We start from the raw sequence: 26,015 nt of genomic DNA on the forward strand, positions 1-26,015 counted from the left end.
ACTGAGATATATGCAGGAGAATTGCTAAAACTTTTATAGCAAATACTTTTACTACTAATAAACAATGCAAATTGGAATTGCTTGTTATCTTTAACACAGTTCCGTTGTTAAATAATTTTTTTAATAATTGATAATTAAAAACTTGGTAATGTAACACTTAAGCTGGTTTACAACTAACACTTGTTAGTAGTAACATTTTATATCTGTTTCTTGTAAATGTTTTCACTATCGCGCCCATCTACTTATTTATTTGAGTTCAGTGGTTTATAACTTATGTAAAAATAATTAACTCTTTAGACTATAATATAATAAATGTAAAATGCAATGTCAAAATTTTCGAAGAACAATCATGCCAAGAGCAACAAGATGTACATGTTCATTGGCACCTCTATATATAAATCAAATATTTCTCAAAACTAAAGGCACGATATCAAAAATCAGTTGAGTAGCTCGCTCAACTTCAATGGCATCATTTGAGGCGTCAGGCGATATTAAGTGAATCACTTTGTCAACTCTGAACAACAACGGTGACGATGACGATGATGAGTTGGATGCAGAGTCAAGAATAGGGGACTGTCGGAGTAAGAGACAGCGGGATAGTGTGGGGGGAAGTGAAAGCGACAGCCGCCTTATGTCCTCCCAGAGTACCAACAGCAGCAGCAGCACCAAGAGCACCGGATGTTGTTTGGTAATTATTTAGTGCTCGGCTGCTGGCTTCGCTTGGCGTTTGATATGCTTTGGATTCTTTTTGATATATACTCTATATATATAAAACAACAAATTGCTGAGGCGCGTCCAATGACAACAACAAACAATGCGACAATACATATAAACAAAGACATCATCAATAAAAAGCAAACGATGAGGCACAAATAAACAACTGCGTCTACACAGGGCATTAACTTTCAATTGGATTTTGGGGCAATAAGGCTGGGGACCCGCTCATTCAGTCATGGGAATGTTGATGGGATTATAAGTGATTTTCATCAAAAATGCAGCGCACGACAAGCCGCAGATACGGATAAAGATACAGATGCACATACAATATAAAAGATATATTTATTTATATATAGTGAGAGTTATTCCATGTGGTAGCTGTGTGTATAATTTTCAACGTATATGGCTTGTTAAGATTTTTGAAGACAAGCAACGTGATAACTCAAAGCGAGACATCAATCGATTCGTCACCCCTACCTGGGCAATCAGCCAGCAGAACTAACTGGACACAAAGTTCTTTTCGTTGCGGCTGCCGCTGTTGCTGCCACCGCCACTGCCACTGTGGTTGCCCGGTGGCCGCCTTGAGGGCTTGAGCCCGCTTAAAATATTATTCATAATTCCATAAATTTGCAGCGCCAATGCCAAGGAGTTGCCCTTGTCGCTGGCCACGCGCCGCCTTGCGCAAACTTGGCCCACGTTAGGTCTCTTTGGCTGCGCTGCACTTTGGACCACGTTTGTCATATGCAAACGTCTTGGGCTTCGAGTTGCTCAGGCTACATTAGGCCTAATGAACGTGTTTAGTTGTATTGGTATCGTTGTCGTTGATGGTCTCGGTGTCCGTGTTGGTGTCGGCGTCGCTTGGTGTCACTTGCTGGCCGGTTGGCTGGTTGGCTTGCCTGGGCTTACCTGACCAGCTGCTTGGCCAAAAGGTGCAGTGATTACCACGACGGCATTAGCGCAGAAATATTTAATTAATGGTAATTTATGTGCACGTAAATTGCGCAAAGTGCGACAGCGTTTCGGCATCAAACCCAACCAACTTCCAAGCAGCTAAGTAACCCGCCGCGTCTTGCGCATTTCTAGTTAACATACGAAAATTCGAAAAGGTTAATAGGGTTTGCAGCAAATACATGCGTTGCAGTAGCAACAGGAAGTGCCAGTGTATAAAAATTGTAGACAGTGCCCAATCGACTTGAAACAAAAATACAATTGCAATCGTAATGGTGCGGATATAGTGCATCAAAAAGGGTAAAAGTATTTTTGAAATACCTGTAATAATAATACAAGAATAGAAAATTGTTTTTACTCTAGCATTAGCTGACTACAATTTGCTTTGGAGTAGTCACAGAATTTCAAGTCAAACTTAAACCAACTCAAATGCAGCTTCGAGTTGATTTTAGGCGACTTCGTTTCCTCTTCTGAAGGCAAACTGCTTAAAAACCTTATTTAAAGCTTACCAAATAATTATACCGCTCTAAATGATGTGCCTACTACGAGTTGTTTAAATGATTTCAGACTTTTGAGGCACCCCTGTCAGTTTCGAGTTGATCATAATAGTCAGTGCTTTAAAGGCAAAGACGACAATGTTTAAAAATCTTTCTTTTAGACACCATTCCCCTGAAATTTACATCTCACTTTGCATTTTGGAATCCTTGATTTCGATTGCATACTACGACAAAACAAATTATTTTCGGAATTAACGGATAATTTCGAAACTTTTAATTCAAAGATTATGGAGCCTTTGAAAGATTTGCAAAGAAAAGTCGAATTTAAATGAGCCATATAAGCCAATCTAAATAAATAAAATTATAAGATGTTTAAAGTAAACAAGTGGACAGGTTAAAGTTGGGCGCCACCACACATTTAAATACACTTGACTAGGGTATCGTAGCAACCACACGCATGTACTCACAAACACATACACACAAAACAGTTAACGCGTCACAGCGGCAGCGACGTTTGTATGGCGCGTCAGCACGTGCACCCCGCTGGTCTGTATTAAAAATTGAATTGTGAATTAATTCCTAAGTTATTTATCCGATCGTTATTGAAATTTTCACAATCGGTCGAAAACATGACTAGGCAATTTGTGATTTATTTCAGATTTTTCTACTGCCTTATATATTGTTTTTTTCGATTTGCGGCGGAGGGGGGAGGAAATAAAAAAAATAAAATAAAAACGTTCGGGTTTGGATATAGGAGCACCTATATACCAAATTTGGTTGCTCTAGCTCTTATAGTTTCTGAGGAACACGCACTCATCTAATGGATTTCGGCGGACGGACGGACGGACAGACGGACATGGCTATATCGACTCAGCTCGTCGAAGCTGATCAAGAATATATATACTTTATGGGGTCTGCCCCACGCCTCCTTCTTCCTGTTACATACATTTGGAGCACTTCATAATACCCTTTTCCATTTTTTACAAAAATGTCAAAGTGTATAAAAAATGTATGGCAGCTTTTATAATTCGAATTGAAAACATTAATTATATAGGGTTTGGTAACTACAAATATTATTTTATAGATTGATTTTTGTATTACATTAAATTATATTAAATTGAAGTAAGTTTCTCTAATGAAAATTATCTATTAACTAACTAACTAACTCTCAGCTCGTAATATCTGCCTCTGCTTAATCTATTTTATGCTATCTTATTCTGCTTCAGCATATGCCTAACAAGCAAATTTACTTTCATCTACATCCTACATTGTAAAATAAGTGATTTTTAGAAACTATAAGATGTATATAATTGGATATAATCTTGATATCTTGAAATATATATGATCTTTAAATATTGAAAAAATTAAAAGTGCTCAAGCAATTTTTTTTCCCCACTTAAGTTGTGGTACCGTCAGAATTCATGACAGCCAGGGGTCCACCAGAATCTCCTTCAAATATACTGCTGCTAACGTCTATAGTACATATAATTGAGGGAGTGTATTTCAAATTAAAAACGGAAAAAATCAAAAACTTTGTGGAGTGGGCGCAATCTATATCCGTTCGAATAGCCGCATTCCAAAACCTTAGTTGACTTTCAGCCTCGAAAATGTAATGCTGAAGATTATAAATCTAAATTATATAAATCATGTTTACATACGAGCGCCACTACCCCAACCAGATGTAATTCCGGACCAGTGCACTATGGGAAATCTGACTAGTTTATGAGGCCAAAAATATTAGCACAAAAACAGAGCAAGATATTTCAGTTCGGTTTTTTGCATTGGGCTTACATGACCATAAGGTATTAGATTTAAAAAAAATGTGGGCGTTGCACCGCACCTTTAGGTAAAAAACAACATTTTTTTTTTAACTTTAAAAACAATGTGTCAAAATAATATAACACAAGCTAATATACTTGAAATTGGATTATAATAATGCTAAATACTTAAAATTGGACTTACAATTCGTTTACATTATGCTCAAGCGGTAGCAACATTTTTTGATTTCATCCATTAAAGCCTTTCTTTTAATTTCTAATTCTGTCTCAGGTATGGTAGCTGTGAATAAATTAAAAAGAAACCCTCCCGTTGCATGCCATTTGCCACACAAATCTTCATTTTCATATTTTAGGTTATGTCCTAAAAACTTAAATATCTCGCAAATTAGTTAAAAGTGGCTTTTCGAACTATACCCGTTTAAAAGAGAATTAAATAATCTCCAAAACAGAGTAAATTTCATTCATTGACTCCTCTGGACTCATATTGAATCTCTATTGAAAAGTGAGACAATGAAATTTTTTTATTTGTAAGACTGCCTACACATTTCTCATTATTCTGGGAACAGCAAGAGCGATTTTAACATATGAACTTCATTTGACTTAATTTTCATTTGAAACATCATCAGCACTCAAGTAAAATATAATTTTATATTATAAATCAGGAAAATTTTGGGATCACTTTCAATGGAAATTTCAATTGACTTCCACTTTCAAGAAATTCCTTATAGACACAATATACTGCAGTTAGAACAATGTTCTTAAATATAATAGTTCTACCACAATTAAACCTATATTTTTGAAAATTTTCAACCCACAATTTTAAATGAACCTGATACGGAAATTGCTAGGACAGGTCTCTGCCCACCAATAATGCATTGCAATTGTGTAAAACGACTTTCAATCGTCAGAGCAAGGATTACGAGTATTAGCCCGAAAAACAGTTTACTTCCCATGTTAAATGCTAAGTGAGAATTGAGATTCTTTCTGCCGAGTTCCTGAAACTTGTATACCAAAGCAATTTCGGTTAAATAACCTTTAATGAAATATCAGTGGCTTAATGTCCTTAAATGCTTATATGGGCGAGCCAGACGTGACTAAAAGTTTTCACGTAAACGTAATATACAGAGGCCGATGAAATAATATAAGCCAAACATCGCTACCAGCGATAAAAACTATATTTATAAAAACTGAAAAGAAAATATTTGTAAATATTGGTACTTTACAAAAAAGCTTATCGCCAAGGACTTCTGCAAAATTTTACAAAAATTGACTAAAGGAAACTGAGAGTAAAATATGGTCTATTTAAAATACATAATGACAACCTTTGTTGAAAAACTACCTCCCCATATATATTTTTTTAGTTTTGAGTTTTATAGTCGAAAAGCCATGAGAAAAATGTTGTTCTATTAATATAATATTAATCTATTTTAGTCTATGATTCTTATTGAGGTTAATATGGGCAATTTTCAATAATATTACACTTTCAAATATTATATATTGAGCCAACTAAACGATATATAACTTTGTCCAGAAAACTTTTTGTAATGTAAGAATTTTGACTTTTTGCTGATGCAATCTTAAAGTAAATACATGGCACACATACAATATAGTTTTTAAAAAATTTATAGTCTTATGTTAATTTTTTCGTGAGCTCTTAAAAGTCAGCAATCAATCAGATGCTTAAAACAAAAAACAAAATTTTTTTTCACATGATTTTAGTTTTGGTCACAATTAAATATTTTCGCGTCACTTAAAATAATTTATCAATGTAAAATGAAGTTAAACTTATGTATTATCTATTTTGAATAGTATTTTTATGTGTAGTCCTAATTTTTTTAGTTGTGATGCGTGTATTGCTTATGTGGATTTGTGTAAAAAATTTAAATGCGTTCTCTACTTTTCGTAGAGTGTAACTAACAAGCTAAGGCTTTCTGAGAAAAATGAATTACGTATGTTTGTTCTTATAAGTATCGTATTTGAGCGCGCAGTATTTGGTACAAATCAGCAACTTACCTCTGGCTAAACTAATATTATTCGCTTGCAATAAAATAGCTCTACGTCATCATCTCATATTTTTGGAGTCAATCACTTCTTAACTAAATTGTCTATCCAATCCAATTTGCGATATAATTAAACCAGTTTAATAATTGTAATTAGTTGCAATAGCGAAGTGATTGCTAGTTCTAGTGTTGGTATACATCTGAAGCTAAAGAGCTACTGTATTGCTAGTCAACTAACCTGAACTCAGACGTTGTAGTGCCAAAATAATTTGAAAGTGTTTTACTGCGTTGTGCTGTGATAAAATGTAACTAGGCAGCACGTCCAGTAGCTGACAGAACGGATTACATGCCACCAACTAAGATGCAACAGATACAGAAGCAACGAGCGCTAAATGCTATGCAAATCTATGGCAGGTGCTATTGTTGTTGGTGTTTACAACTGCTGCTGCTGCTGCCGCTGCTGCTGCTGCCGGTGCTGCTATTGCTGTTGCAGGTTGCTAATGTAAACATTCTCGCACCACAAACTAATAAGCTGTTGTAGTTTGTAACTGCACTGGGCCAACAACAACAAGAACAACAGCAGCAACAGACAAGGCTCAAAGTGGGGGCATTGGCATCTGAGCTGCCAGTGTTGCTGCCGCTGTCCACTGATAGCCTCTCAGTTTATTTCACCTTGTCACGTGCTGTGCAGCGTTGGCAATTTCTAGCATTTCAACAAGAAATATCTGGCTACCTACGCGCTGTATCTACAAGTATCTATGTATCTGCTACACTGTGTTGGCGTCTTCGGGGGCAAGGCAAGGCTGTTTGCTTGGGGGCTGCAGATTTTTTTCATTAAACGGTAATTTCACACCGCAGCGCGTAAGACAACATAACCACTAAGAGAAAGAGAGAGCACTGAGAGAAAGGTAGGGAGAAAGAGAGAGAGAGAGAGAGAGAGAGCGTATTACAACTGCGTACGCGTTTGGAATTTTGTTTTCGGACATTTATCGCTCCAGCTCTTGTCGTGCTCTGCCTGTCGACGCCACTGTTAGCCACGTTGCCCAATTACAAGCAAGTTAAAATCAAGTACGAGGCATTGATTAGTTAGCAAGGCAGCGCCACAAATGGCAGAGCCAGCTGCTTGATAGAGATTAAAATGTAATCTTTAGCGCCGCAGTCATATAAAACGTGTTCGATTAGGCTTTGCCCGATGACCAAAGGCAATTGCAATTGCAAAGCTAAGGCCAACTGCTGTGCACTCCATGTTGGTGTAGAGTGGGCAAACTAGGACCCCCAATGGTCAATGGCTTGAGTGCTGAAATGTGTCCTGCCTACGCATTACCCATAACATGCATGGAATTTCTCTAAAAAGAAATGGAAACTGTATTTCGTAGCTAGGCAAGTTCAACAGATATTTAATTGCAGTCTCTTAGCCACAGTGAACTGCATTAAGCCACACCAAGCCACAAGCATAATGCACAATAATGATTTGGCAGCAATAGTCTATTAGTCCCTGTCATTCGATACTTTGCTGAGAGTGTGAGCCCATTTAAAGAGCTTTGCGTATATCTTGGTAATGCTTTTCACATGTTTACACTACAGCTTAACCCAAACACACACGCACTGACAAGCACAAGCACACACACACACACACATAACCACACACACACACACTCACACGTATATGCTATGAGCATGGCTTTATTCAATTTCACAATATGCGTAAATGTAATTAAAATATCCTTTGTGAAGGCGCCGAAATCTCCACCTGGGCTAAGTGTGAGATACTCTGTGGTATTAGCACACCACAGACTGCATTTGTTGTTATTGGTGTTGGTGGCTCGTGGTGGTGTTGTTGTTGTTGTTGTTACTGCGTACAAGCTCCTTTGCATTTTGTGCAATTGCTGGCTCCAGTTGCAAGCTCAAAAGCGGCGCCTGCACTTTAGTTTGTGTTTCAGGGTTTTTGTTTGTTTATTTGATGTCGGCTCCGTGCGGCACGCACATTGTGCCTGACCTTTGCCCAGGCAAGTGCAACAATCAAGGCGCACACAAACTGCTTACTGTCAAAAACACGCAGTCAAACAAACAAACAAACAAGCGAACGAACAGGGAAGGGGCAGGCAGCAACAGCAGCAACATACCACGCATGAGAATTGTTACAGCCGCACAGTGGTAACAAACATTGGAAATGAACTTAAAATTATTTAGCTAAATTTCGGCTTGATTTATCTTAGCAACCCGAAAACTAAAAAAATACTTATGAAAACTTTATATTGAATATTAATAAAATAATATTTTCTTGAAAGTCAAATAAATGCCAGAAAACGTTATTACTTTCGATATTATTGTAATTATAATTAGTAGGCCTAACCGAATTTAGGCGCTTAAAAAATAAGCCCCCAAAGAATTCCAATCCCAGAAATTCACAAATTCCTCCTTCACCTTATTTCGAGATCTTAGCTCATACGTATTCAACTATTGTCAAACATTACCAACAATTTTTACGGTCTTTGTATTTGAGTCTTCTTATTGTTAGATTTTATAAATACAAAAATAGAGACAGTTTCAAGCACATGAAAAAAAAAATTGATCATAGACTATTAGTTTATCCTAAGTGCCAACAATTATTACGGTTTTATCTTTATCAAAAGTTAAATCAGTACTGTAGTATAATTTTTTTAAGTTTATTTTTCGAAAAATACAATCAATGGCCTATAATGGGTTAAGAAGAAATAAGTTATATTGGCTGGGTATCAAAATAAATGTATTCGTGAGCATGTCTAAAAAATGTATAGTTTAATTAAATTCATAATGTTTCCGTTGATTTCAATATTAAAAATTTTAAATATCTAAAGATATTTAAAATATAATCTTTTTCTGCCCACTGTCAAGCTGTCAAAAAATGTTGCAGGTTGCAGAACGCAGCGCTGTTGGATCGCTGGTTAGCGGCGATGCAGCTTCTTGACAATGATAACACAAATGCATGGAGTGGCCAGCGTTAAGGGGCTTGACAGGCTGCGGCTACCAGGACTAAGGACAGCGCGCCACTTTAGTGTGTAATTTAATTGAACGGACATAACGGGCAACGCTTGAAGGACGATCTATCGACAGTGTATGCGTAACAGGTCTAAAGAGGACTCTTTGCTTAATTGAAAGCAATTAAGTGGAAAATTGAAAACTTTGGCAGCCATAACGTTGACGTCTGACCGTTGCGCATATACGCCACGCCACCAATTGCTTACAGCTCCCTCCGCCCACAAACACACACAATAGCGAAATTTGCATTTGATGGCCCCGCCCACTTCGCGCACTCGTAAAAATTCAGCGCAGCGTAACAACAACACTAACAAAGCACACGAAAAAAAAAGAAATTTTCAAAAAAAAATGTACAGTCACGTACGCAAGGCTGCATTGGCAGCGCAACGCAGCAACGTTAACGCTGGCAGCGGCAGCGGCAAAAGCAGCGGCGCCATTTTGTGTGCTACTGTCACTTTACATGCCACAACACACAATTGACAGCGCGGATATTTATGTAAATAATTTTTCGTGTTGCTGCAACGGGCACACAACAAAAAATAAACAAACAAAGAAATATAAAAAAAATAAAAAATTTACAACAAAATCAAAAAAAAAATTGTATAAAATGCATATAGATTGACATGACTGCGACTCAAACACTTTTAGCAGACATGAAATAATAAAGAGTTCAAAAAATAGAGTTCTTTCACTCAATATTTACTTAATTTTACATAAGCAAATAAAAATTTAAGCAATTAAAAAGTTCAGCATATATATATAATAAATAATAATTGCAATTACATATATGAAAAGAAACTTTTTAAAAAGGATATATTTGTAAGTAAACACGTTATTTTTTAAATAAACCTGAGCCCTAAGCCTACCTATATGTATGTATATCGCTGTTGAGCTATTTCTAACAGCTAGACTTAGCTTTAGCTTGTGCTTGAAACATTTTTATAAAAGTATTATAAAAAATACACGCACGCATGTTAAATTATTTTCTTTACACCTGAACTTGTTTTTCACATGAAGTGTGAGCATATAATTTGCACTAATTATGACGCATTACAAATGCAATTAATGCGCGTTGGCAATTAATAAAGCTACAAGAAATGTCAAGCCGTCAATAGACGCTACAAGCTTACTAGTTAATTGTCCAACAAGAGTCAATAGGAAACCGCTGGAAAGAGCTTTCCATGTTGCTTAGATCCATAGATAAGATAAAAGAGAAAAGCCACTAGAGGGGGAAATTAGTGACTATTTTATGTGGTGTGAATTAAATTGGCTGTGAAACATGAAAAAGGCATTTATTTTGCAATGTCATTAAGATAACTATTAGTTAACAATATAAAGTAATAAACTTACAATACATATATACAACAGCTGCCGTGTAATACATGTAATTGAAACATTCCTTGACCAGAAAATAAAGAAATTCAACTTGATAAAGAAAAAGTTGCTTTTGCCGCAATTATTTGGCACGTCTACACTAATTATTTTACTCTTTAATTTTATTACTTTAGAACAAGGCCATTTTGAATGTCAATTCTGGTGCCAAAGAGTAAAATCGAAAGTCGGCCAATTTTTTATTTTATTATGATTGTTTCTAAAACAGGAAATATACTCAAAACGTAACCGTGTCGGCTTTTATATGCTGTTGTCAGTGCAGATATAAATATATAGGCATATGCATGTGTTTGTGTATTTCTGTGTAGGTGGAAAAACGGATATGAACGTGTATGACTGTATGCATGTGTCGTAGCTATATAACAATATTCCGTTGCCAGTTGACTGGGCTAATTTGTCGGAAATAACGTTTTGGGTTTTGGAGCGGATGTCAACGGTCGTTTTGTTGGCATGTATATTTTTGGGAAAATGTTGCATCCATTTGGAGTCCTTTGCGCGCGACACTTTGCTAAATTGCGCGCTCAAGTGACGCCTGCTAATTTAATTAATTTCTACCTGAGCGAAATGGTAAAAAGTTTTGCCAAACCCCTTGATTATCCCAAATAAAAATAAGAGAGTGAGAGAGAGAGAGAGAACTTTGCTCTTCGCTCTTACCCTTATACCATCTACATACATATATACAACAGCTGCCGTGTAATACATGTAATTGAAACATTCCTTGACCAGAAAATAAAGAAATTCAACTTGATAAAGAAAAAGTTGCTTTTGCCGCAATTATTTGGCACGTCTACACTAATTAATTACGCCTTTGCTGTCGCGCCTGTGGGGCACAAAGGCTCGTTGTGGGCGTGGGTAGAAGCACAAGTTTAAAATGCTCGCGTTTAATTAAATATGGCCAAGCGTCTCTATAATTAATTTCGGCAGTGCATTTTTTTGTTTAAAGAACAAACTGCCGCATAAAAGAAAATAGAATAGAGCTGAAAATAAAGCAAATCAAAGGACGATTGCATGGAAACTCTAGTAGGAGAGTTGGGGTACGGTGGGCATTAAAGTGTCAATATCCATTAGGCGGTCCTGATTGCTTAAGCTGCCTTACGCCAAGTTTCTTTTCTGATTTTTCAGTTGGCGAGTTTCTTACACTCTTTTTGTCATTGTCTGGGTCTCTTGGCTTTTTATTGTTACGAATAGAGCACAATGACTCTTGTCGTTCGAGTTGTTATACGTTGGGTTCATTGTTTCAAATGAAAAACGACGCGAATTGGTTAAGAGCGAAATGGTTAGAAATGCAAATTAGTGCGGCTAGCGATAGTACAGCGGATAAGTAAATGCCAAATGGTGACATGACAATATTCAAATGCTCTATGGGAATGACTAATAGAAAAGCGACACAGCGTTAACTAGTATATTTTAATATTTATAGTTGTACTAGTGTGCATCATTAAAAATACAAATAGTAAAACATAAAATTGTGGTTTTTGTGTCAAACTGACAATTCCATGCTGAGTAGTCACCATACCCTTACCATTGCTCTGCAGTTGTAAAACATAAGAATAATTGCACGTAGCTAATCTTTGTCATCTGGGTTGCCTGCCTGATTTGGATAACTTTCAAGTAAATGCAAAAAGCTTTTAGGTTCTGTGCCTGTATTCAAGCGAATGGCGACGGGTCCATTGCTAATTACAGAAATTCGCGGTGTGTGGTATTCATATCTTGAGCAGCGGCTTATATGGGCTTCTTCAGCCAGCCGGCAAGTAATTGGTGATTTATATTTAAGCGCAAACTTTTAACTTTAACCGAAATCCCCTAGTTGCCCGATTACTTGCCCTTTTGTCCTTGTAAGCCCTTGTTTTTGTTTTTGTTGTTGTTGTTGTTGTTGTTGCTGTTACTACTGGCTTTTGGGGCTAGGAACAACCCTTAAAAGCTAAACGCGCTCTATGTGTGCCTGTCGATGCTTGTGGTTCCTATCAATTAACCTTTCATCTGTTTAACATGTATTATAAAATTAGACGCGGTCGTGTGGACCACAGCCCGCCTTTTGCCTCTTGGGGCGGTTCCCTAATGTATGCGCAACCACAGCTTCAAGACATGACAACACTATTAAACAATATGGTCTGGTCCACGGCTGTATGTGTATATGTATATAATATAGTAAAATATACTATAGTATATGTACTATGTAGTTTGGTGGCTTCTTATGTTGCCAGGGCGCCTACTTAATTAAGCGGCACATGGAAAGATGTCTTCCAGCATACTATACCCAACCAACAATATGGGTAATGTGCTTTATTTATAGCCAATATTAGGAAATCCTCTAACAAGCTGCAGGGCATAACTTAACTTATTGTCGAATAGGATTTAAATTTAAAAGTGCGCGCTTAGAATCTGCGTGTTATCTGTGTGGTAACCCGAGATGTTGAATAAAATAAACATTCTACTAAATAAAAAAAAACTACATAATATACTTTAACAATGAAAATTTGAACATAGATCTATTGCAAAAGACTTAAGTTAAATATATAAAAAATACGACCTATTTTCAACAATCTGGCATCGCCAGCAACTACTTTTATTGTTGGCTTACAGCTGATTGCCAACCACGTCACTTGGTCAATTTTTTACGCCGCTCTAAAAATGTGAATTTTGTTTGATTATATGCCGATTTTTGTTGCTCACATAAAATAACGTTCAAAAATGAAGTTTGGTGATGTTTTACGTCGTTTGGATGCGTATCCTCGCACTCTGGATGACTTCAGCGTACGTACAGTGGGAGGCGCTGCCGGTAAGTTTTGTTTGCAGCTCACACAAAAGCATACAAAGTAAACAAATTGATAAACAACCTAAAATTTACAGTTACTATAATAAGCAGCAGCATTATAGCACTGCTTATCTTTTTGGAGTTTGTGAACTACATGCAGCCCACATTAAATGAAGAACTATTTGTGGACACCACACGTGGACACAAGCTGCGTATTAATCTGGACGTCACACTGCATAATCTGGCTTGCAATTATATATCGCTAGATGCAATGGACTCTTCGGGTGATACACATCTGCGCGTGGACCATGATGTATTTAAGCATCGCCTGGATTTACAGGGGGAACCTCTAAAGGAAACGGAACCTATTAAAGAAATTGTGGCGGTATCACCAGCCAATAAGAACATCACCTGTGGAAGCTGCTACGGTGCAGAACACAACTCCACACAGTTGCGTCAAAATGGTTACTCAATCATCTAAAACTTATTAACAACTTGTTATGCTTTTGCTTTAGCTGCTGCAACACTTGCGAGGAGGTTTTGGACGCTTACCGCATTCGCAAGTGGAACATGCAGGTGGACAAGATTGAGCAATGCAAAGGCAAATACAAGCGGAGCGATGAGGATGCCTTCAAGGAGGGCTGTCGCATACAAGGTCATCTAGAAGTGAATCGGGTAAACACGCTCTCGCAGCAGCTCAAAGGATTCAAATGTTGATCATCAAGTTTTTCAGATGGCTGGCAGCTTTCACTTTGCGCCTGGCAAAAGCTTTTCTATACGACAGTTCCATATACACGACTTTCAGTTCACTAATGTGAAGCTTTCACATACTATAAATCATCTATCCTTTGGAGAGAAAATAGAATTTGCCAAGACGCACCCTCTAGATGGTCTGCGCGTTGACGTGGAGGGTAAGTACAAAGTTCAAGGTGCTTGGCTTAACAACTCATCTATTGCAATAACTTATAGCATAATTTTAACAGCATTTTCTCATGTTCACATTAACTTGAAGACTTAGCTTTAGTTCGGGTCTTTACTCTGTGGCGTGGGTTTGGGTTTGGGGGTCCGCCAAAAAATGCAATCTGTTGCATGCGCAGTCTCAGCAGCGTATACCTGTGCCAATAGCCATAAATGTACCAAACGTACCACCGCCCTGAATCATCACTTTACCCACATTGTTGATCAGTTCTCGGCCACGCAGTCCGTATCTGAAAGTTGCAAGCATTAGCCGGAAATTACATAATACAAAACTCTAAAATTTACGTCATATGCCTGCCATTCGCTGGCGGCACGCAACTCACCTGAGTGCCGAGAATCCACCGAAGAGCGCACCACTGGCCATGCCCACACAGAATCCAATGGTAAAGCCTGTTTTCATTTTGTCAAAGCATGTGGGCCCACTTTGAGTATTGAACGAACCACTTGGCAAAGGCATTTCTAACGCTAGGCACTGCTATGTGTTTGTGTAAAAAGTTGGTTAGGCTCGTTTAGTCGTGAAAATTTTAGGTTTATTGATAGAGTTTCGCACAGCGGTGCTCAAATTCCTAACAAACTAAAATTTTTGGGTTTTATCGGCGCCGACTAGAACAACAAATTCGTTGTGTTTTATGTAGTGTTGTAAAGCCAAAAATATTGTCATGCACAGTGCTGCGAATGAAGTATGGAACACACAACTTATGTTACCTCTTGTCGCTGTTAGCTTAACATACTGTCAATGCAAACAGGGTACTCTTGATATTAATCGATACTTGCATGGCGGCTAATTTTAAATATCGCTTATGTATTTTCAGAATCCAAAAGTGAAATGTTTAATTATTATTTAAAAATAGTACCTACTTTGTATGAGCGTAATCGCGATGGCCAGCCTATATACACAAATCAGTTTTCTGCCACACGCCATCGCAAGGACCTCACAGATCGCGAACGTGGCATGCCTGGTATATTCTTTAGCTATGAACTGTCCCCGCTCATGGTTAAATATGCGGAGAAGCGCAAGTGAGTATCGTTTATATTAATTTATGATTATACATTTTTAAAATATATATTCTTTACAGCTCATTTGGTCACTTTGCAACAAATTGTTGCTCAATTATTGGCGGCGTATTCACTGTCGCTGGCATTTGTGCTGTGCTGCTCAACAACTCCTGGGAAGCAATACAACGCAAACTGGAAGTTGGCAAATTAAGTTAGCGCTGCATTTTTTAGAATCTCTTCAGCTTTATTAGACCTAATTCATTCCAAAGTGCATCGAATTTCACAATTACCAGACAAATCTCAAATAAATGTGCTTCTTTTTATAGGACAAATTTAATTAAGTTGTACGCTTTCCCACAGAAAGGAAACCAGAGGTGTTTGAAAAATATTTGGCCTCGGTATGTGAGCGTTCCGCAGCTTGTGGATTCACAATTTCTAGACCTTGCAGTGGCGTAAACGCTACACTGGATGCTGTGCCAGAGATTTGGCGTTTAACGGTAGTGTTGCCACCGTAGACTTGCTGCTTTTGTAGATTCTTTTGCAGTGTCTTGCTAATGCGCACCTTGGTCTTTTCATCCAACTGCGGCAGACGTATGCGACCAGTGCCTGTTTTACCAATCGTTCCACGCGAATACCCAAGATCGCCTTGATAGGCGTCCTCTTCAATCTGTAAGAAAGCACTTGTATTACTTTTGAATTTAATTAAGAGCATTAACTTATACTTACATCGCCAAAGTTCATGCGGTTAGCCTGCTTGCGGAACTCAGTTAAGGCATAACGCTCCTTCATCTTGCGCACACGTTTGCCACCACGCTTTTTCTTGCTGCCCTCGATGGGTTTTGGTAGCGGCTTGATAAACTTCACCGGTGGCGGTTCTTGCAGTTTGTCCAACTTCTTTTCTATGTCCTCTTTAAACCTTAAACCAATCTCGCCATGCACGCTTTCATGGCAAGCATCAACTCGCGCTGCTAGCACTGATTTGGCAGCCACTAGACGTGCCGCCTTACGTCGCAAGTCTGGTGCTGTATCCTGCACAATCTGTGAGTAGTAGACATAGCCCGTGTGTGGTAACATCTGTGTTTGCGAGAAACCTGACAATGTTTTCTTCTGTGAGCCCAGCACCTGTACATTGCAGGCGGGCATCTTGGAGAGCTTAGTTAAGCCGCCGGCTATGCCCAACAGCTTGGCTGCTGTGGAGGCGCCCACAATCATGGATAGATTAGGCGCTATGAAAGTCATGCGACTTTCCACGTACTCATAGATTTTAGACTTGAAGTTGTTTAGCTCTATGGCCATTTCACAGGCTTCATCGATTTTAGACTTTTCAGCAGGCGTAAGCATGGTGCTGTAATGAAGGAAGATAAAAGATTAACAGCGAACAACTATACTTATATACAATCCTTCTCACCCCTGTGTAGTGGATGCTGTTACGGAAATAATCATAATGGTTGCCTGTGTAAGTATAACTTGGAGTTTTTCATTGCTTTTAACTTGATCCAGGTCATTGCCCAACTCCTTGACCGCCAGCAGGTATTCAATTTCGCCTACAATCAGCGAATCGAGCTCTGGAAAGCGTTTCTGATACTTCTCTTTGGTAAACTTGTGTATAATTGATATCTCGTTATCTATATCAACAGCTATGGCATTCGCGTCCACAATCAAACAGTATTCCGGATCCGATTCCACACTGCCAAGCATTTCAGCGGCACTGCGCTGCCGGCTGGCATAGTGTTCAATTTGTTTTAGAGTATTCTGCAAACGTTCCGAATCGCGTAACTTGCACAGCTCGCGCACTGACTGCACTGTGACATCCACCTCCATGAGGTTTGGAGCCGGCTTCAGAAGCTTATCTGCTAACTCTTGACTAAGCGCTGCTTGCTCCAGGTCATCGCCCTCAGCCATATCCGCATCTTCAATGTCATTGTCATTATCCTCCTCCAGATCAGCAAGTAATTCATCAGCTAAGGACATGATTTTTTCTTAATTTTAGTTGAAAATATTATCGATCTCGCTATAAACAAAATGTTTGCCGCGTTGCCAACTGAACTAACAGCTGATAGCCGGTAGAGCTGCCCGTTAGTAGTGTTGCCTTCCGATATTATATGTCAGAGCTGTCAATTGACAGATTACAATAATTATTGTAATTATATTTCTAGTTAAGATTTCAAGCTTTCGAGCAATATTTCTGAAGTTGTTAAGCAATTATTTATATTTTGGGTTTTATTAATATTTTTAGTTCTTGCCAACTCTTGTGATTCAAATCGAACTCTGTACATGCGAGGAAGAGATTTTGTGAAATTCGATTCATATTTTATAAAGACATTATAACGCCTTAATAGTTTAAATGCTCAGATTTTTTTTGTAAAAAATAAAAACCGAATTGCAGATTAGCCACTGTTGCCAGATTTTGAGAGCCAATAAAAGATTGATTGAGGGGTACAATAAGCTAGAATCTAAATTTGCGGCAATCTCATGTTAAGAGCTAAAACAAAAAAAACGGTCACAGAGTAGTGAAACCTATTCAAAAATAAAAATTTCATTCAATAAGGAAGACATTTTAAATAAGCTAGATTTCAAGCCATAAGTTATTTACAAATTCTACAAACTATTTAACTTTCAAAAAAGATAGATCTATTGACCTAATATGGCAGCACTGGAATTAACACGCTGTTTGGAATTTTTACCTGATAAAACGCTTCAAATATAAAAACGCTAAATTGGCAGCGCTGCACAGCATGCAAATATTTCCCGCCGGAGGCCTTTCAAAAAGACCAGATCTGACGGATAATCAATCCGGCAGCCCTGGTTTTAATCGAACTCCCATCGAGTTTCAATTTGCGCCCTTTTTTGGCGTCAAGTTAATTTGTTTAATTTCGGCTAAAATGTCAAAAAAATTAAACAGCAGTGTGGGTGGTACGCCTAAAAATACGCTTTTTAACTATTTTTCCAAGTCGCCGGCGGTTGACAAAAAGAAACTCACGCCCTGCGCAGCAATCGAGGCACAAAAAGAAAATCTACAGAATGGCACTGACAAGGATACAAAGAATAACCTTAAGCCGAATGCTAAGCGCAAGTTATCTGTATCGCCAGCTGTTGCCAAAGAAGACAAAAAGAAAATAGAAGTGGATGAAGACGAGCAGGATGAACAGATTAGCGGACGGAAGCGTAAGCGTATAATCGCGCCTGAATCGGAAAGCGAAGACGAATATGAATCCCAATCGGAGCCGGACTTTTCCGAAGATGGCTCAGAGTACGAGCCTGATAACAAGGAGCAGGCAGCAAGTGAGGAAAGCGAAAGCGGTGAGGAGGAAGTTGATGAGCACAGTGAGTCAGACTCTGAGGATAATCCAACACCCAAGAAAAGTCTCAAAAAATTCAACAAAAATTACAATAATAATAATAACGATAAAGAGCCCGCAACGAAAAAACCTAAACTGGAAAGCAAGACACATGTACTGGCAACCGGTGGCAGTTTCATGGAGAAACTCCAACAACTCCAGAGCAATGCTAAGCAAGATGGCAACTATGATGAGATTGCTACCAATACCAACAACTTGGATGAGCCTGTAGTGTGGCCACATCATAAGCTTGACTTTTTGCAGCCTGACAAGATTAAAGACAAAGCAGGCCGGCGGCCTGATCATCCCAACTACGATAAGAGCACATTGCATGTGCCAGAAAAATTTCTCAATTCATTATCTCCAGGAGTGCGCCAGTGGTGGATACTAAAATCGGATAACTACGATTGTGTGCTTTTCTTCAAGGTGGGAAAATTCTATGAGCTCTATCATGGGGACGCAGATGTGGGCGTGAATGAACTGGGATTCACGTATATGCGCGGCGAATTTGCGCATTCGGGATTCCCAGAAATATCCTACGATAAGATGTCCTCCATATTAATTGACAGAGGCTATAAGGTAGGTGCTTATAATTCTTTAAATTGCAATTTTTAAATAGTTTATTATATATAATTTAGGTTGCGCGCGTGGAGCAAACTGAAACTCCAGACATGATGACAGAACGCTGCAAGCGGATCAAGCCCACCAAATTCGACAAGGTAGTGGCTCGTGAGATCTGCCAAATAACAGATCGTGGCACACAGGTATATGGATCTCAATGCGCCATAGGACCCAATCATCAGCCCAACTATATGCTGGCCATAGTTGAGCAAGATGTGGGCAGCTGCAGCAAATATGGCGTTTGCTTCATAGACACCTCAATTGGCGACTTTCATGTAGGCGAGTTTGATGATGATAAAAGTTGTTCCAGATTGTTGACGCTGTTATCGCATCATATGCCCGTCTTGGTAAGTGCAGCGCCCGCGCACATGTTGTCCCTAAACTTAACACATTTGTTTTACTTTAAGCTGCTGCATGAGAAATCTACGCTAAGTTCTCGGACACATCCGATTTTACGCACAGTTCTGGGCGGTATACTCAAGGAGCAGCTGCCGAGCGATGGCGCTCAAGTCTGCAGCGCTGAGAAGACACTTAAGCTGCTGGCGGAGCGATACTATGCAGCTGGCGAGGACAATTGGCCACTGGTGTTGCGCAGCATGCAATCAGATGTTGATCACTTAGGCTTGACGCCAGCCGAACCATATAAGCTGGCACTTAAGGCCCTGGGTCAATGCATTTACTACATTGGCAAATGCAAACTGGAGCCCAAGGTTTTGCCTATGGCGCGCTATCAGTTATATGTGCCGCCCGATCAGTTGGATGATGTGCCGTCTGCTTTGCTAAACACTGTGCGTCGCTCTCATATGGTGCTGGATGCCACCACTTTGTCCAATTTGCGCATCATAGGTCCAGAGCATACGCTGCTGTCCACGCTGGATCATTGCTGCACCAAGTTTGGGAAGCGTCTGCTGCATCATTGGCTCTGCGCGCCTAGCTGCGACGTGGAAGTAATACGCGAGCGTCAGGCAGCAATTGGGGAGTTGATACAGCGTAGCGAAGACTTGCAGCAGCTACGCGCCTTGTTTGCGCCCTTGCCGGACTTTGAGCGTCACTTAGCGCAAATTCATTTGTTTGGCAACAAGCATATAAAGCAGATGGACCATCCAGATGCACGCGCCATACTTTTTGAAGAGAAGTTGTACAACAAGCAGAAACTTCGCAATTTTATGAGCATACTGAAGGGCTTTGAAACGCTTATGAAGCTACCAAAAATGCTGCAGCATTGCCAATCGAAGCTATTGCAGCGCCTGTCGCAGTTGACCGATAGCGGTGGCAGCTTTCCCGACCTTAGCGAGCAGCTGCATTTCTTTGAGAATGCCTTTGACCATGAGGCAGCTGATAAAACAGGTGTGGTGGCGCCACAGCTCGGCATGGATGCGGACTATGATGAAGCGCAGCAACACATAGCTGATGTAGATCTGCGTCTAAAGGATTACCTCAAAGAACAGGAGCGACACTTTGGCTGCCGTGTGGTCTACTTTGGCTCTGATAAGAAACGCTATCAGCTGGAAGTGCCTGAAGCACATGCCCATAAGGCCAACAAAGCCTACGCACTGGAGGGACAGGTCAGAGGAAAAAAGCCTGCGCGACGCTATACTACGCTGGAAACGAAGGCTCTGCTGAAGGAAATGCAACAAGCTGAGGATGTGCGTAATGAAGTGCTCAAAGATTTGGCGCGCAGACTCTTTGAAAAGTTTTCCAAGCACTATGCACAGTGGCACCAATGCGTTGATTGCGTGGCTCACATAGATGTGCTGGCTGCTTTAGCGGAGTATGCGCGTCAGCAGCTGGTCAGCTGTGTGCCAGAGCTGGTGGCAGCCAATGGACAGCCTTTTATAGAGCTAGAAGAGGGATATCATCCATGCGTAGATCCCTCCACCTATATACCCAATGGACTACTGCTGGGCACGGACGCAGAGGCGCCGCTATCGCTGTTAACTGGCCCCAACATGGGCGGTAAGAGCACACTTATGCGTCAGTTGGGACTGCTGTCGATCATGGTGCAAATTGTAATTATTTATTATTTACCCAAATAATTTGAAACATTAATTGAATCACTTTATTTTGCAGGGCGCGCATATTCCCGCAACTAGCTGCCGCCTCTCCATTGTCGATCGCATTTTTACACGTCTGGGCGCGCAGGACGATATTTTGGCCGGCCACAGCACTTTTCTGGTTGAGCTGAGTGAGACTTCGCTCATACTGAAGCATGCCACAGCACATTCTTTGGTTCTACTGGATGAATTGGGTCGTGGCACGGCCACTTATGATGGTACTGCTATTGCTGCTTCGGTTGTTAACTTTTTAGCTGAGCTTAAGTGCCGCACTTTGTTTTCAACGCATTATCATAATCTAATTGACTTCTTTCACATGGATAAACGCATTACATTGGGTCACATGGCCTGCATGGTTGAGAATGAAGATAATACAGATCCCACGCAGGAAACGGTGACATTTTTATATAAATACACGGCAGGTGCTTGCCCCAAGTCGTATGGGTTCAACGCTGCCAAGCTGGCTGGCATGCCACAAGACATTATCAAGCGTGCCTATGAGGTAAGTTTAATGTGCATTTCATTATTCATTTAAGCTAAGTCCTTCTATTTATAGTTATCCAAACAAGTGGAGGCTATTGCCTTGCAGCGCAAGCTAACAGCCAAAATTGTGGCAGCTGCAGTTGATAGGTCCGCCAACCAGCAGAAATTATTGTCAACTGTTAAAGATTTGTTGCTGCAGCTTCAACTTTGCCATGTCTAGTTTATGAGCTAAATCTTTTTAGCACTTTGGAGGCTTCTCAGAGTTTTTTGTTTTTTTTTTTTTGTTTTGTAGCAATTTGTTTGTATTGTCACAGCTTGAGTGGTTGTTACCTAAACATTTGCATTTGAAACACAGTATAATTGCCAAGAAAATAAACTTTAAGTATCTATAAATAAATGTCAAAAGGCGAAACATATGTTGATCGTTAAAAATAGATTTAAATGCTTATTGTCAGTATTGTTAAACTTTTAAAAAGAATTTTATAAACAGATGAGTTTTGCGAATATTTGTCATATAATAATAATTTCTTTACTTTATTTTCCATTCCATTTGTCATGAGAACTGCATTTTGTATTTGTTGCAATTTTTATTATTACTTTTTGTTTTTTGTATCACAGTAAAAATTAAAAATTAACTAAGTTCACAATCGAAATACATCCACATACATATATGATATTATTAAATGCTTAAAAATTAAACATTATACAATAAATATTGCTAAAAATTGTAAAAACACAGTTCAATTCACAACTAAAATTAACATTTAACATTTATGCACGTTACAGATATTGCAAAGTATAGTAAATGATGAAAAGCCTTAGTACTTATAGCTGCTACTTGTATGATATAGTTGATATATAGTACTAGTTAGTAAGAACTAAGTGTAAGCTTTGGGGAGAAAGCAGACAGACTAAAGCTGGAAACCTTTCTCTAAAAGCGATTTTCGATTTGTGCATTGATTAGTAGAAGCTGAAAAGCATAGTTGTTATGTCTAAAATTATTTATTTGAAGCGCAGTACTATTTTTTTTTTCTCGAATGGGTTTGCTTACAAAAAAGGTTTGCTTACAAAAGCTGCACATAGCTCTCTATTGGCTTTGGCTTTGAACTCTACACACATATGTATATATAAGCTATAGCTCCATTCGACTACAGAACATGTTTGTAGTTGCCTGGGCGTTAGACTTGGACTTGCGTTTTTAAATAACTTACAGCTAGATATTAATTTAATTTGTATATCATTATAATATTAAGTTCTAAGTTCTCTTAAGTTTTTGTGTGTTTGGTATTGTATATGTTACAATGATCCAACCGTTGTGAATCTTTAGTCTATAGGCTAGTTACTATGCACTTTCTTTGCAGAACTTTTCTATTTTTTGTTTGCTACCTGGAAGGAACATGTTTATTCCGCTTCTCGGATTTTGTGCCATGCTCGTTTGATTTTGAATGTGAACTCGCTCTCAGGCTGTATACTTACTAGTTCTAACTAGAAAACAGTTGCGTTAGCTACGTTACAGCAACGCAGCGACGCTTTACACATAGCTACAAAAAACAACAACAATATATTGAATTTTGATTATGTTATAACGCCAGCGCCGTCCAATATATGGACCACATGCCCAACTCAGTCATCGCTTATAACATCCTTGCGCGCCTTGAAATTTCGCCAGGAGCCCGAAGTGCAGACGCCCACGCCACGCCACCATTCATTGATGTCGCTGTACCAGCTGGGCTTTCGCAGCTGCTCCTCGTTATGCAGCGTGGAGCAGACGCGGCACCAATAGTAGGTGTTAATAAACTCGCCAGTGTTCTTCCATTTGAAGTAGGTATTGTAGAGCTCATCGTCCTTGTCGAGTATATTCAGATACTCGGCAAGCTCCTTGGGCGATGCAAACTCATCCACGTGTATGTAGGAGCGACGCGGTGCACTTACTTCATAGTCTTCCGGTCGTGCCCCCATTACAATGGGCAGTACCTTGCGATTCAGCGCATTGACAAAGAACTTTTCCGTTATGTAATCCTTGCAGTTAGAATTTTCAAACGCCAGATAAAACTTGTAATCGTTGTCCAATATATCGAAGCACTTGTCCGCCGTGCTTCGCGGACACTTGTAGTTGCCACAAGCGCCATAAATGTCCACCTGTTGATCAAGGAAGAGTGGAAAATTTTTGTGTCTTAACATTACGTAAATATTTTAAGTATGATCAGTATTATGGATATGATTCGACCAGATATAAAATCATTATATGTAGTATAAAACAAAAACTAGTTTTGATATAACATTACAATATTGAATTATACGAAATTCAGTATACGATATAAATTCAATACAAGATTATAACGATAGCTTATTTTCGTATAAATGCTGGTCACATTTCAACGATATGTAGTTTTACGAAAATTAGTTTTACGATCAGGATATACGATATTGTCTTGTGTAGCAAAATAAATATCCCCGAAAAGTAAAATAATTCAGCAAATAAAATTAGGCCTATTTGGCTATTAAATTAAATTATAAAAACCATTACCTCAATATGTTTCTGCAGCTCATGCGCATACTGAAGCCGGCCATTGCGCGCACCACAGTTGGAGACAAACCAGGCCACCTTTTTGGTTTTATTTGTGGCATAATTGTGATCCTGCTCCTGCTGCTGCACCTTGACATCATAGTACTGCCATTTCTCGTAGGGCGCCATGACCGTGCTATCGCGTCTGCAAGCAATTAATATATACATATAACCAACTTTATCTATTTGTGCTAAACTAGAGCACACCTGTACGTAGCTGTCCAGTTGATGGCATCGGGCACTTTGACATTCTGCGTGTGATAGGGACACTCGAGGTAATACATCATGCTGACCTGCTTCTGATTATTAGGTCGACGTATGCCCGTGGGTATGTAATTATCCTTGTAGAGTATCATGTCGGCCACGCTGGCCAGCTCGCGATTCGCGGTGAGCTCACAAGTGTCCACAGGACACTTGGCGCGCAGAAAGACCTCGCGACCCTTTTTGACATTCCAGGGACCCAGGCCGTTGTAGAGTAGAATGGTTTTCAGTTTTCCGCTGGCTTTGATTTGCTCATAGTTGTGTGGAACATACATAAGCTGATTGACTACACGATCGCTGTGCGGATCCTGATGGGGAAAGAGCTTGGGTGCATGCAGCTTGCGCGCCTTTCGATTGCTAAAACTCTTGGCTGGCTTCGGATAGTACTCGCCATTGCGAAAGAACCAAGGCTTGGCGGTGGCCGTAAGCTCTGGCTGCTTGTCAACCTCAAGCGAGTCCGCCTCCAGTTCCAGCTTGGCTTGCGTGGGCGCAGCTGTGGGTACTGCCACAACGTGGACAACAGTAGCATCCTCCTCTTTCAGCTCATTGTCCTGCTGAGGCAAGTCATGTTGACGCGACTGTTGTGGCTGCGGCTGTGGCTGTGGCTGCGGCTGCGGCTGTTGTTTCGTTTTGGTTTTCCATAGCACATGTGGCTCTCTGCATAAGATTCAAAATTTAATGATGTGCGCTTGGATTTGTCGCATAATGAAAGGCACTTACTTGAGATTGAAACCGAATATTAATAAAAGTGCACAAATCAAGGTAAAGTAGAAATATTTCTTCAACGATAGCTTCGGATGTCGCATTCTGACTTTTGGCTCTGCTCTGTATTGCGCTGGCTTAACGAACTCTGACTGCGAGGGCTGTTACTACACTTCAGCTATATACTATATGCATGTTGCTGTAAATAGTTTAATGGCAGACATTTGGAATTGTTAATAAATGTTGCCAGCCATTCTCTAGGTTAGGTTATTAAAACAGTGCACGACTAAATGCCAAAGGGTAATTATCTATTTTGTCAACTATACTATGTATGTGAGCACATACATACATATGTTTAAATATATATGTGTATATAGGTTTTAAATATGTTCGCTTGGCGCTCTGTCTGTGGTTAGCTGTTGCTCGGTAACGTGCGCTTGAATAACTGCGCCAGCGCTCCAAAAGTTATTGAGACCTACATATAGGCAATCGTGTTGAACTGTTTGTAGTTGTGACTTTAAAACCGCCTCATCAAGCGTGCATGGTTCATGTTATCTAAAATTGTGACAAACGCCCATATTTTTGAACATTTACTTTTATCAGAACATTACACACAGTTGGCAAATAATGATTATTGTCAGGTTCTGAATGCGCCTAAGTGTTTCTAATTAATAAGTTCTAAGCATTATTTTCACTTCGCTGCGCTTGCTGTTTATTCTCGATAAGCCAACGGGACGTATGCATCATAAAAATCAACTATCTTAGAATTAAGTTCTAGCTTGGCGTGCGCCCCAGGCCTTAATTATGCCCAAGAGTCTCTGCCGCTGTTGCAGCTTCTCATTAAACGGCATAGAGAAAACGCAGTCGTTGAACTAATCAGTGGCATGCCACCTAATGCGAGACTCTACCCT

At 39.5% G+C, this 26,015-nt stretch overlaps 5 protein-coding genes across 5 annotated transcripts; 2 read left to right on the forward strand and 3 right to left on the reverse strand.

The window, feature by feature from the left end:
• Positions 1-12,938: 12,938 nt before the first annotated feature.
• LOC108600986 (endoplasmic reticulum-Golgi intermediate compartment protein 3) lies at positions 12,939-15,313 on the forward strand. The gene is made up of 6 exons (XM_017988849.2): positions 12,939-13,129; positions 13,201-13,555; positions 13,621-13,780; positions 13,839-14,016; positions 14,896-15,100; positions 15,160-15,313. The coding sequence occupies exons 1-6, from the start codon at positions 13,042-13,044 to the stop codon at positions 15,293-15,295; spliced, it is 1,122 nt and encodes a 373-aa protein (XP_017844338.1). The 5' UTR covers positions 12,939-13,041; the 3' UTR covers positions 15,296-15,313.
• On the reverse strand, positions 14,039-14,708 carry LOC108600987 (reactive oxygen species modulator 1). Its single transcript, XM_017988850.2, has 2 exons — positions 14,407-14,708; positions 14,039-14,313 (listed from the first exon to the last, which is right to left on the reverse strand). Exons 1-2 carry the CDS (start codon positions 14,538-14,540, stop codon positions 14,205-14,207), a joined length of 243 nt encoding a protein of 80 aa, XP_017844339.1. The 5' UTR covers positions 14,541-14,708; the 3' UTR covers positions 14,039-14,204.
• An 80-nt stretch (positions 15,314-15,393) lies between the features above and the next one.
• LOC108600985 (U4/U6 small nuclear ribonucleoprotein Prp31) lies at positions 15,394-17,129 on the reverse strand. The gene is made up of 3 exons (XM_017988848.2): positions 16,488-17,129; positions 15,806-16,424; positions 15,394-15,746 (listed from the first exon to the last, which is right to left on the reverse strand). The coding sequence occupies exons 1-3, from the start codon at positions 17,048-17,050 to the stop codon at positions 15,417-15,419; spliced, it is 1,512 nt and encodes a 503-aa protein (XP_017844337.1). The 5' UTR covers positions 17,051-17,129; the 3' UTR covers positions 15,394-15,416.
• Positions 17,130-17,912: 783 nt separating this feature from the next.
• Positions 17,913-21,979, forward strand: LOC108601067 (probable DNA mismatch repair protein Msh6). Its single transcript, XM_017988959.2, has 5 exons — positions 17,913-18,996; positions 19,056-19,385; positions 19,446-21,047; positions 21,109-21,594; positions 21,649-21,979. Exons 1-5 carry the CDS (start codon positions 17,962-17,964, stop codon positions 21,793-21,795), a joined length of 3,600 nt encoding a protein of 1,199 aa, XP_017844448.2. The 5' UTR covers positions 17,913-17,961; the 3' UTR covers positions 21,796-21,979.
• A 336-nt stretch (positions 21,980-22,315) lies between these two features.
• LOC108598483 (glycoprotein 3-alpha-L-fucosyltransferase A) lies at positions 22,316-25,208 on the reverse strand. Its single transcript, XM_017985138.2, has 4 exons — positions 25,123-25,208; positions 24,349-25,059; positions 24,103-24,286; positions 22,316-23,714 (listed from the first exon to the last, which is right to left on the reverse strand). The coding sequence occupies exons 1-4, from the start codon at positions 25,206-25,208 to the stop codon at positions 23,199-23,201; spliced, it is 1,497 nt and encodes a 498-aa protein (XP_017840627.2). The 3' UTR covers positions 22,316-23,198.
• Positions 25,209-26,015: the final 807 nt, after the last annotated feature.

Source organism: Drosophila busckii, chromosome 3L, assembly GCF_011750605.1.
Source record: "Drosophila busckii strain San Diego stock center, stock number 13000-0081.31 chromosome 3L, ASM1175060v1, whole genome shotgun sequence".
Taxonomy (NCBI): domain Eukaryota; kingdom Metazoa; phylum Arthropoda; class Insecta; order Diptera; family Drosophilidae; genus Drosophila; species Drosophila busckii.